This window comes from Papaver somniferum, chromosome 3 (assembly GCF_003573695.1).
Source record: "Papaver somniferum cultivar HN1 chromosome 3, ASM357369v1, whole genome shotgun sequence".
Lineage (NCBI taxonomy): Eukaryota > Viridiplantae > Streptophyta > Magnoliopsida > Ranunculales > Papaveraceae > Papaver > Papaver somniferum.
In genome coordinates this window covers 162,609,168-162,622,983 of record NC_039360.1, presented here as the reverse complement: position 1 = coordinate 162,622,983, position 13,816 = coordinate 162,609,168, and the positions used below count along the sequence as shown (strand labels likewise).

The window sequence follows — 13,816 nt, the reverse complement described above, 5'->3', positions numbered from 1 at the left end:
TAAAGATTAATACTGCAAAAACATCATCCTCCAAATATTTTTAGAATTTAAACCAATAAACCTAAAAAATAAGAAGATGAAAAATAATAGCTATGTGTAGTCACAATCATTGCTATTCAAAGCACTAGTTATTCTTCCAACTAAACCAAAAAGAAGACATACTATATAACAAATAAACTTCTATGATGCATTTCACTTACTTTGAAAATTCTTCTAATATTCCCTATATTCATCAAGCTCATCTTCGATTATATCAATCCTAGATTCAAGATTATCCACCTTTTCTTCAAGTATTTTGGAGGAAGCTTCGAGTTCACTTTTCAGGGCACGTACTTGATCCAAGACAAGATTCATGGATAAAAAGAGCTTATCAAATTGTGAGACTGAAGGATTCTCATCAGACGATGAGATATGCTTGTCATAACACATCTCGTCATCGGAAGAATGAAAACGAATCTTCTTAGAGGGAAATAGAACAATCCATACATCACTTTCTTTGCTTGAAAGACTAAAGGATGACATGATAGAGAAGATAAATGAAATGATCATCCAGAAGAGGAGAAACTTCATTTTAAAGGAATGAAGATGAAGAATTTCCAAAAAAGACCTTTTACCAAACCCTAACAGAATTCGGTTATCTCCAGAAAAAATCTTTTAAAGAGTCAGAAACCGTACATGAACAATAACAATACAATAGGAGAATAAACCAAAACTTAATACTCCCAGAGAATTAACAGACACATTCCAACACAACCCTCTCGAAATCATGATTCTTGCCTAAGGGGGATAGACGAAAGAATCATGAACAATAAGATTAAAAATCATAATCATTCCAATTCAATATAGGGCTGGGATATATCTCGTGAAGGGGGGAAGAACTTTTTAATCCAAGTTTTTGCTTATTCTTTAGGAAAGAAGAGTTATGCACATCATTCTTTCTCTTTTAATAACAGTTTTGAAGAACTTGATTGTTGATTTGGGCAAATCCTGCATCGTTCTGTAAATCACTTTTTGAGTGAAAAAGGATTTCACGGGATATTTCGTCTTCTTTTTCTGTACACAGCGTTTAGCAGAGAAGGACTTCTTTTGATCATTAGTGCTAAGATGATCCTGATTTTTACACAAGGAAACCGAGAGTTTTGGTAGCATCTTGTGTTTTTCTGTATCATCCTTGTTGTCAAGATGACCGGACAATGATACATAATCGGGTGACATTTGCTTACACCGCTTATGAAACACAGTCGGAGTTATTCGACATGTCGTATAAGAATCACGATTGTGATTTTCAGCAAAGAGATTAAGAGAACAATCACATATTTCATCCTCAGGACAATAATCAAGAGTATTCATCCATGCTTTAGTTATCTTATTCACCTCAGTATCTGGACTTTTGGAAGTATGAATACTTTTACAACACACGAGACCAATTTTGCTAGTACAGTTTTTCTGAACTCTCTTATCTTCCTTTTTGATTGATTGAAGTTCTTTTTTAGACTTTCTTTTACTTTGTCTAAGAATTTTCTTAAGTTGTTGTATAAACCGAGAAAACATAGAAACAACGCAATTCTCGTCTTTCTTACCAATCAATTTAGGACAATGAGATTTTCCATCATGAGTAGTAACATGACTACTAGACAAGTGATGTTTATCTCTTGTTTTAAGCTCGTGATCGAAAATTTTAAGCTTCCCGACAAGCGTATTTCATGAAAGAGTATCAAGGTTATTTCCCTCGACGATGGCATGTTTTTCAGATTCGTATTTAGATGGCAGCGATCTGAGAATCTTCATCATAATTTCCCTTTCAGAAATAGTCATACCCAATGACCAGGACGCATTAACAATTTCAGACATTTTGTGATAAAATTCATCAAATGACTCTTCTTCTGCCATATGAAGGTTTTCCCAATCGGAGTTAAGGTTTTGAATCCTAGCTTCCTTTTCGTTGGTGTTACCTTCAAATATAATTTTTAAAGTATCCCAAGAATCTTTAGATGTGGAGCATGAAGCCACATGGTGTCGTATATCTGGGGTAATGACATGATGATTGCATTCAAACCGTCGGAGTTTTTCTTTGCAACAAGCGACTCAACAACAGTATATGTACCGATGTTTGTAGGCATGATAGCATTTTCACTATAACAACGGGAACCTCATAGTCATTAACAACATAAAACCATGATTGGAAATCATGCGATTGAGGAAAAATACGCATAGAAATTTTCCACTATAGGTAGTTTGAGCCATCGAAGACTGGTGGTACGTTTACTAAGATAGCACAACTGTCCATAGAGTCAGAACGCTACAAACACAGACTTGTAAGGTCTTAAATGTGTTTTCCTGCTCTGATACCAATTGAAAAAGCAGGGGTCTAACGCTACCAACACAGACTTATAAGGTCTTAAACGTGTTTGCCTGCTCTGATACCAATTGAAAAAGCGGGGGTCTAACAACACCACCCAATATTTCTCTTAGCAATCTGTATGGACAAACTCGAATATACATTTATCAGAATCAACAAGACTCAATCAATTAAAAGTATATCAACGAGTTTATATCTCTCTTCCTGATTTGATTTACTCAAGCAGGAACTGCGAGTTCTAATCAAATGCAAGGAATAACTATAATAGTACTAAAGACCAATATCCAAGGATCAATCAATGACAATCAACAACCAAAGGTTGGATTACTCTAATTGATGATTTAACGCACAACCTGTATTATTTCAATTATAAAGATAAAACCATATAATGCGGAAATTGAAATAACAAGACACCAAAAATTTTGTTAATGAGGAAACCTAAAATGCAGAAAAACCCCAGGACCTAGTCAAGATTGAACACACATTGTATTAAGCCGCTACATACACTAGCCTACTCCAAACTAACTTCGGACTGGACTGTAGTTGAACCCCAATCAATCTCCCACTGATCCAAGGTACACTTCTGCTCCTACGCCTCTGATCCCAGCAGGATACTGCGCACTTGATTCCCTTAGCTGATTTCACCCACAACTAAGAGTTGCTACGACCCATAATCGTAGGCTTTGACAATAAACAAATCTGTCTCCGACAAACAAGTCTATCAAAGGATCAATCTGTCTCCCACAGATAAACCCTAAAAGTTTTGTTCCGTATTTTGATAATAATCAAGGTGAACAGGAACCAATCGATAATCCTGTCTTATATTCCCGAAGAACAATCTAGAGTTATCAATCACCTCACAACAATCTTAATCTTATGGTAGCGAAACAAGATGTTGCGGAATCACAAATAATGAGACGGAGATGTTTGTGATTACTTTTTATATCTTTCCTATCAGAGATATCAATCTTAAGCCAATCAATCTGATTGTACTCGTACGATAGAAGATGCAAGATCAGATCACACAACTACGATAAAAGTAGTATCGGTCTGGCTTCACAATCCCAATAAAGTCTTTAAGTCGTTAACCTGGTTTTAGAAAAAGAAAACCAAAGGTTAAAGGATAATTAACTCTAGCACGCAAACTAGTATCACACGTAAGGTGTGGGGATTAGTTTTGCACAATACTAGATGTCTCCTTTATATAGTCTTTCAAATCAGGGTTTGCAATCAATGTTAGCTTAGTAACAAAAAATTCAATATTCACCGTTAGATGAAAACTTGATTTAGATTCAAGCTATTATTTCTCAACCGTTAGATCAAAAACTTAGATTATTACACATACTTGACAATGCACGCTTCTAGGTTTGTTAACCATACCCAAACTTATGCAATTGTTGGTTCAACAATAGTTAACCAAAAGGTTACCATATGAGCATTTCATATCAACCATGTTCTTCTTCACCATAACTAGTTCAAATGACTTCAAATGAACTAGTTAGAGAGTTGTTCAATTGTAAAAAAATCTCATGTACTACACAAGACACAATTGAAGCAAAGATGATTTGATTCACTTGAATCGGTTCATGAACTTTTGTAGACGCGGTTTGAAAACTGCATTCCTTAGTCTTTTTAAGTTTAAGTTCAGAAATCATCTTAAGATATATAACCTTCTCAAGTTCACAGACTAGGTTCGCGGAGTTAAGTTACCGGGAAGAGTTTACAAACTCCAGCAGAAATTCTCGGGTTTGAGAACTTCGCCGGTTCACGGACTGATTTCGCGGACTTAGCTTCACGCAAGTAGTTTGTCAACTCCAGCAAAAATTCTCGGGTTTGAGAACTTCGGCAGTTCGCGGACTGAGTTCGCGGACTTGGCTCACGCCATTCTTCCGGTTCTCTTGATCAACAAAGTTCGCAAACTTTAGTTCAAGGAATAGGACTTATACATAAATGTGTTTCCACAATGATGCTTATGTCCACCATTAGTTATGTAATCTAAACTCTCATTTCAATCATTGAAACATTCTTAGAGGACATTATACAGTTGTTACACTATTTCTCGTCAAAGAAATTTTCAAAGTGATTGAAACATATCATGACTTTCGTCACTAGGTAAAGATAAACTTGATTGAAGCAAAAATCTTACCAACACATATTTCGAGATATATATAGGCGAGGTATACTCGGATCGAAATACCAAATGTGTATAATCCAAGTCTATATATATAGCATACGACTTCTTGTCTCAAAGAGTAAGAGATAGAGTAGATAGACTTTTGAGTGACAGATAAGTTCAAGCCTTCACATACCTTTTTGTCCAGAATTTCCACCGGTTCCTTGAGTAGTTCTTATTCTTGTATGATGAATCTCCATCAATTCCTTGATCTCAACTACACTTTCTATCCTAGTCCGAGACTTAGCTATAATAGACTAGAAATCAAGATTTATAGTTTTGATCACTAACATTGACAAACATGCTTGAGATAGCAACGCATGCGAGTTCGACCGAGCAATGCTCTAACAATCTCCCCCTTTATCAATTTTAGTAACAAAACTATCAATACATATGAAATACAAAAAAGATAAAGAAACTTTAGTATCTCTTATTCTACATGTCTAATCTTCAACATTTCTTGAAATCTTCGTCACTTCCAAGTACTCCAATGATCCCAAAAGTTGTAAGTTTAGCATCACCGTTGTTGAAGATCCGTAGCTATAACAATGAGAAAGCATCGGTCTCGATCATTGTTATACAGTGTCATAGTATTATTACACAGTGTCAAAGTCCAATTGTACAACTTCAACAATAATACTATGGTGATATGTATCACTCCCCCTTAGTCAATAATCCATATCACATGGAAACCACTCCTCCTTACACAATGATCCAAAAACCATATGTATTTGTAGTGTGAACTACATATTAATTCTCCCCCTTTTTGTCAATAAAATTTGCAAAGGTACAAGAACGAGATCATAATGAAATTTCCTAAAGAGACATTTCATGACTAAAAGAAAAATACATACCAACTAATTTAGATGCAATCATAAAGTCGAAGATAAATGCATTCATCAAGGAGTTTAAAGATACAAGATAACCTCTCTAAAATTCCACAACGGCACACCCCTCAAGATATGACCATTAAGCACAAGTTCAAAAGAACTCTCCCCCATTTGATGTCATTCCTGAAAGAACAACAACGAGCGACCTTAATTTCAAACGAAAAGAAGGATTATTATTGGACACCAAAAACCATGAGAATGATTTTCTATATCCAAAAACTCAATCAAATTAATCACAAGTAAACCCATGATTAATTTAATCGGAATGCAATCAAATTAAACACAAAAAGTGATCATTCAATTGATTGTGCTCAACATAAGATAACTTACGGAGCTACGACTAAGTTAACCATAAGAAAATGATTAGCTTCACCGTTCATATACTCAACACAAGAAAACCTTATGGAGTCACGAAAATACTCAACTAGATTAATTACAAGAGAACCCATAATTAATCTAATTGGAATACACAACCAAACTAATTACAAAAGTAAACAATTTAATTTTCATTTGTTTTGCTCGACATAAGAAAGCTCACGGAGAAATAACTAAATAACCAAACAAGATGATTAATTTAGTTCAATATGCTCGACATAAAATATCTCACGGAACACCAACTAAGCTAATAAATCAACTTGGTTATATAGTGCTCAACATAAGATGCATTACGGAGCCTCACAGTAATACATAAAATATGGATCAGGGATGATCAATACTGCGGAATACATAAGGATTCATTCTATCTTCAATCACTATTTGTATAATGACAATTAATAGACATAATCCTTGAAAACAAAATATTTTAACCTATATTTCATCAAATGTTTGACAATATAGGCTTAACTTTTGTATTTGTCAAAAGTCTATTCATTCTTTTACCAGTACGTGAATACCGATCACAAACGACTTTACTTTTGACAGAGTATGGGACAAACATAGTTCACGGATGTAAACACCAATATCCCATAACAAATTGCAATATATCAAATCATAAAGATTAATACTGCAAAAACATCATCCTCCAAATATTTTTAGAATTTAATACCAATAAACCTAAAAAAAACAAGAAGATGAAAAATAATAGCTATGTGTAGTCACAATCATTGCTATTCAAGCAATAGTTATTCTTCCAACTAAACCAAGAAGAAGACATACTAGGCTACATAGAGCTTTCTCAAGGCCTCTACTGAGAATTCCTTCTCATTATTAAAGAACCCGTTGCTTATGGGATCATTCAATTCCTCTAATTCTTCAGAAATATCAGTTAACTCACTGAGTTCTCTTTTTAGATCACGTAAGGTGTTCTTGGTTAGAGACAACACTTGTTCATAGTGAGTTATTTTTTCTAAAGAGGAAACAATTTGAAATTTGAAATTATTCTCTTGTTGATAAAAACTTTCACCATGCCTCTAACATCATTATCAGAATGACAAATAGATAAGAGACAGTTATAGGAAGAACATTCTCCAACGTTTGTAGCCTTCACTTTCTTCACCCTTGAGGAGGAAATTTCTTTACACAAATACGCTTTTGCTTCCTCGACTGCATCCCTGCTTGTAGTACCTCTAGTTACAGGAGCCATGAAACTGTATTTTTAGGAAGAAGAAGGTCTAAAAAAGAATAAAGACAGACTTATGAACATCTAAACCCTAGAAGAACAAGTCTTCTGTAGTTTAGGGATCCATTAGCTATATGGTTAGAAGAATATTTTCTTAACAAAAATAAATACAATACTTGAGCCAAAAAGACGCAACACCCCATTTTCTCAAGTTAAAGATGAGGATGCGAACGTCTTTGGAACTAGACAGAGACGTTATGAGCCAAACTCTCCCCTTGTTTTCCACATACTGGTTTACCAAGGTTTGTTGTGTAAACAGATTTCCTACCTCTTCTGAATCTGGAAGCACTGGTTTTATGAGTTCCTTGTTGATTATCCAGATTCATCTTTTCCATGTTCTTCTGCAGTTTGGTGATTTTCTTATTGCTCTTTTTGAATCTCGAGCACGTGCTTCGAACATGATTTGCACTTCCACAAAACAAACACATCAGAGATCCTTTGTCTTGTGAAGAACCTTCTGTTTATCACAACTGTCAACCTTTAATCCATGATTAATAGAAGCAATAGGGTTGACAGTGCCAGCAGTTTTGTCTTTAAATCCTAAACCAGGCTTTGGAGCCAGCTGGGCAGGGGGTGCAATTGCAACCCCATGCAATGAGCTGGCTCCGCCCTTAAAAATAGTAGAACATAACTTTTCTTATTAACACTAGTTTTTCAAAATTGCCCGATTACAAAGAATTTCTTTTACTATCATAGCTAAGAACGTTTAATATGGAGTGCTATAATGCTCGGGTAGTTAAATGCCTTACTCTTCTTATCTTGCTAAAATGAATATTGGGTGGTGTTTTCATGTAAAGTAGATGTCAATTGCATTATGCTTTGTGGATGCCGGCCCCGAGTCAAGTCCACATCTAGATGAGATTTTTGTTTTGCTGTTTGGTCTAGGTTTACTTAAATGTGATAGATTTGGATATTTAGCTGTACATGTACCTGGTGACTGAATATGAAAGTCTCAGCAAAAAAGACTGAGTATGAAAGCATAATGACATGACATCTCTCATTTTTGTAATTAAGATTTACGTACGCTCGTTCTGACTACGTTATTATGTTTCCAGCAAGAAACCACAATAATGCGCATGATTTATTCGCAGTGTAACTAAAGAATTGTCGTGGATACTTCAAACACTAATGGCTATTGATGCCAAAAATTAGGTTGATGATTTGGTTATCCTAAAAGCTTAATTGACAAATTGTACAAATGGAGGTAATGACGGTTTGGTGTAATCGCTACTTGTCATGGAACAAAATCTTAATTACCTGGCACCAGTACAGGACGACATCGCTCATACAGAGATGCCCCTCAACTTGTTTAATCTCACATGCCTACATGCCTAAATGCGTACCTGCATTGAGTGGACAGAGATCATTATTGGAAAGAAACGTGCCTAACCGATCAATCACAGGAAGAAACGTGCCTAACTGGTGTAGTCTAGATACGTTGGATATATTCAAGAGGGAGCTTTAGACTTGGTTTGGTAATGCTTTTTTTTCTCCAAAGAAACACTTTCAAAATATATAGTAATTTTTTTTTGGAATCAATGTTTGGTAAAATATTTTCAAATACTTTTAACCAAAAGCACTTCCAAAACAGTAATGTTTGATCTATCGGGACAGAAATCCCGTGGAATCAACCCCCAAAACACAAAAAATTGTGGGCTCCAAAATCACCCCCTATAATTTTTCTGGTGAGTCCCAAGGGCTGTGAGACACGGTAATTTTCACGGTGCTCAGCCCCCGTCTGTGTAGTATCATTGCTTCCAAAATACACCAATTTTTAAAAGCTGGGGGATAGGAGTTTTTAAAAGCTCTAAAAGCATAAGCTTTGGTCCCACCTTATGTTAATGCATGATTTTTCTTTTATATCCTTACTATATTTTATAAATGACCAAAATTACCATTAAATCTTAAATAAATTAATTTCTTATCCTCCATATCATATTTTTAAGATTGTTATTTTAAATTTATGTCTTTTTTTTTTTGAAGCATAATCTATGTCGCATCCTTTAAAGATTATTATTTTCACTTTCAAGTTATATTTGATTGATCGAGCAAAAAAAAATAAAACTTTCAAGTTATATTTTATATACCTTTTCAATTAAAAAAAAGTCAATATTAAATAAATATTTGATTTTTGTATAAAAAATTTGTATCCCAAATTATATCTATTATAAAAAATAGTTACTCAAAGTATATATAAATACCTGCTTATGTTTAATCTCATATAATAGAATAAAATTATGTCAAAATATTATGTCTGTTTAGTCATTTGTTACACTTATTTGATCTATATTTTACCAAACACAATTTAATCATTTTTCAAATTATCTTTAGTTTTTAGTATATAGTTTACCAAACACTTAACTGTCTTTTTTACACAGCGCAGCTGAAAAAGCCGCAACATTATCAAACTAAGCATTAGACTCTAGATTATGGATGATTGTGTAAAAGGGGCGACGACCTCCCATTATGTAAGGCTTCTCTTTGGGTGACCGAATCCTATATCGGTTCTTTTTTGTATCGGCGAATCCTATTTCAGTCTCTTTATTTTTTATTGGTTCTATTTATTGGGTTGCTCTTATTCAATAAATTTTTCTTATTGACTGATCAAAAATAAAATAAAAAACATATATGTCTAATGCGGAGGGACGTTACCTCCAGTTAGACATCAACGAAAAGCAACCTTAACTGATCGATTACTAGACTTTAGGCTTAGAGGTACAAGCCAAGGCGTCAGTGTAAAGCATCCCTAATCAAAATATATGCTGGCTTAGAGGTACATGCCAGCATATGCTTTCACCACCATGTGCTCTGTTACAGGGTGAAAGCGCTTCCAAACTCTTGGTGAAGTTAAATTTGCATGTTTTATTCACATTTCACGAGCTATATAGTAGAAAATTTTAAGTGTTTGAAGTCCGGCAAAAGAAGTGAATCAGCTTGCTTTTTGATTCTTATACCGTGGGATAAACCTTTCTGTGAAGGTTTACATTTGTCTGCGACATTAATTACATATGGAGCTGTCACTAAGAAATACTAGAACTTATGGGTTTTCACCTCTGCATCAATATTGCAAGAATAAGCCACTTGTTTGCGGACATCGCAACATTCAGAGATGATTTCAGGTTATAAGTAGTTCAATATTCCCTTCATCACATCATGATCCTTCTAATCATTATCAGATACCCGTAAATGATCGTATTTTTTCAACAACTGTTAGTATCTCCCATACCTTCACGAGACTAAGAAGTCAAGGCAAAGTATGTAAATGTGCATTCACTGTGATCATGAATATGATTAGTAGTTCACCTTATGAGCACGTCTATATTAGAAATAACCCTTTTTTCGTTTGAATATATTTTGATGAAGGTGGCCTTTATACCATATTTAACTGCTGAAGATCCAAATCTTCAAACAACCGCTGAAGCTTTAAAAGTTCTTGATCATTGTGGCGCCGATATCATTGAACTAGGTGTACCATTCTCCAATCCTTCTGCCGATGGCCCAGTTAACCAGGTATGTATACCTTACGTAAAGTATCTACCATAGCTAGAGAGTTGAGATGATTGCGCAAGTACTTCCCAGACAAACATGAATATGTAAAAAAATAAAAATATTTTTGCTCTAGGCAGCAGCGAGGCGTGCTTTGGCGACTGGAACGAATTTTGACGGCATCATTTCCATGCTAAAAAAGGTGTCAACCTTATCATTTCAATCGATCTTAATGCATGAGTTCTTTAATTTCATGAACAAATTACTAACAGGTTGTTCCACAAATATCGACTCCGATTGCATTATTAACATATTACAAACCAGTACTTGATGTTGGAATTGGGGAGTTCATGAGTACCATTAAGAGTGTCGGTGTGCATGGTAAATTACTCCAAGGACCACTCTCTTTCTTTTTTTTTTTCATTTTCTCTATTGCCATTTTTTAATTTTTTAGTATGTACATGCAAAATCGTTGAGAATAGGTTCTTGCAGGTCTTTTGGTTCCAGATATTTCTTTCGAGGAAACTGCAATCTCAATAAGGGATGCAACATTACACCACATAATTGAACTAGTAATGTGTTTTTCTCTTCTTCACTTAAATCTTAATTTGCATTTGCTGTTTTGTGTTTAATACTTTTGGAGTATTCGTGTTGCCTCTAAAGGTGTTGCTCACAAAACCCGATACACCAACTGAGAGAATGAAAGCAATTGCTGAAGCTTCACAAGGATTTGTGTACCTAGTTAGTTCAAAGGGAGTTACAGGTCCCCGTTCAACGGTAAATTCACAAGTACAGGATCTAATCCGAGAAATTAAGGAGGTAATGCAACATCAACGCTTAATTAAACATGACTTTTGTTTCATATCACCCCGTATTCTTCCTCTCCATTAATCAGCTATTGTTAATTATACTACTACAGGCTACGACTAAGCCCGTGGCTGTTGGTTTTGGCTTATCAAAACCAGAGCTTGTGAAACAGGTATATATATTGATCCCAAAGGCATCCACTTGCAGTGATTTCCAAATATTACCGAGTTGTTAACCATTTCATATCTAGCTAGCTAGTCGTTTGTGAAAAGAGATTATACGTAGACGGTGATTTGTCATGCATTGTTTCATCTTTTGTATTGTATAGGTAGCAGAATGGGGAGCTGACGGTGTGATCGTTGGTAGTGCCCTGGTGAAACTGCTAGGGGAAGCGATATCTCCTAAGGAAGGGCTTAAAGAACTCGAAACCTTCGCGAAGTCTCTAAAAGCTGCACTCCCTGTACGAGTGCCTTCTGAATTACGTGCTAATTGTTAACTCTTGCATTTACATTATCCCGTATGAATAAAGAAAGTAAACATAATATATATACTCTGCAAAGGATTTCTAATGCTTCCCCACTTCTTGATACAACACTAGCTAGTACAGTGCTGTCAATGTTGAAAAGTTACATTGCTTGTTGCAATGTAATAAAATATGTGGCTCTCTCTCTTGATCGGTTAATTACGAGTGTCGACAGATGCAATCCGGCAACAAATGTACGTAGCCTATAGTAGAAAGGCTTCTAAATAACGTGACCGAGCTAATTGCAGCTCTTCCTGGAGTGTGGATTTGACAAACAAAAGAACTTCTCATTGTTTAGTTTGTGCACCTCAAAATTGCGACATAAACTAAGATGGCACTGGCAGGGGACAACAACAATGAAATTTCTAGGACCACTTAATCTAGTATAATGTTTGTTTGGCTCTAATTGCTAGCAACAGCTAGAATAAATATCCTCCTCTATATATATATATATATATTACGAGGGGTTAAGGAGCATAGTTCAGTGGTATCCCATCAACTCCAGTAAGGAAGAAGTTAGGGGTTCGATCTCCACCGTAGAAGTTTGTAATTTAAATTAGTTGTATAGAGGGGTTTGGCGGGGTTGGGTCTAGCAGTGGGGCTAGTCCAGCTGGCTGAATTTTGGTAGAGGCCTAGGTCCTGCTTTAGCCTATCAAAAATTAATTTGCAAGTGCTAATTTGGTATAGGTTAAGCATAGAGTAGAAACTCTTTTAATTAATACTCGATTATATAATAAACTCTCTTTAATAATATTTTTAGCTTGTCACGAGTCAGGGACAACGTGCCAAATTAATAATTCGCTAAAATTATAATATAATACTTTTTTGATTACCTATGTAGGCCCCATATGAAATATAAATTAATAATGCATTATATATATATTCAATACATTAATGATTTACGAAGATTTTTTGGAAAATGATTTAATTGTCTTCTGTTTTTTGCTAAAATCAATATCACATTGAATTTTATCTCTAATTTTTCTTATCATTGTAAGAATTTTAGGTGTTGTTGGATTATCCTTGTTGTTCTTAAATAATGCTCTACGAATTTCGTCGGTCATTGTTACTTTCTTAATCCATATTTGTGTGTATGATTTGTTTGTGTTAGTAGTATGATTTCATATTGTATTTATATAGAATATTTTTTTTTATTTTTTAGTAAAATGATTTCATATTGTATTTCTATATGATATTTTTTTTTATAATAAATAAAAATTTATTTAGAAAATATGATTTGATATTGTGTTTACAAAAATATATGATTTGATATTGATATTGTATTTAAATAAGAAATTAAAAATATGTTTAGATATTATGTTTATAAAAATATGATTTGATATGGATATTGTATTTATATATGAAACATAAAAGATATGAGATGGTATTTTGTTTGTATAGAAACTAATTATTTGGTATGAAATTTATCTATAAATTAATAAATATTAATTTATCGGTTAATTCATATCTCGCTTAATTAATAAATTTTAATGGCCCCGAAAGCATTAATTTATAGAGTTTCTACTGTATATCTATATCGCTATACCTAATGCTAAATCAAATGCGAAGATTTGGATCTTTAACTTTGCATGCGCCTACGAATAGGACATAATGGTGAAGAATGAAATGATTTCTCTTTATTTATTTATTTAAGAACGGGCAACTAGCTCAGCTGTTCATCCTCGTTCCCCAAAGTTTCATGCGTTCCAAGAGGTCCCAAGTTCGAGCCCCTAATGGCGTAATATTACAGAAATTAACATGGAATGTAGAGTTAGTTTGCCCCCTTGTGACACAATCTCAGTCCCCCCATCCGCTTCGACTCGTCTGGCTAAGTTACCTATGAGGCTCGCTGGTAGGCTAGCACCGCAACCTATTCAATTGATGTATTAGTATGTCGTTGGAGCTTAGGCTGTTCGGCTTCCAACTAGCTTCATGTAATAGTCGTTATCCAATAATATAA

General features: G+C 34.6%; 1 protein-coding gene across 1 annotated transcript; it reads left to right on the top strand.

The window, feature by feature from the left end:
• Positions 1–10,153: 10,153 nt before the first annotated feature.
• On the top strand, positions 10,154–12,637 carry LOC113360269 (tryptophan synthase alpha chain-like; the record flags this gene model as incomplete). The annotated part of the gene is made up of 8 exons (XM_026603796.1): positions 10,154–10,294; positions 10,404–10,550; positions 10,663–10,728; positions 10,799–10,907; positions 11,019–11,098; positions 11,190–11,345; positions 11,446–11,505; positions 11,662–12,637. Coding segments are annotated over 8 exons (927 nt in total), but the record flags the coding sequence as incomplete, so codon positions are not given.
• Positions 12,638–13,816: the final 1,179 nt, after the last annotated feature.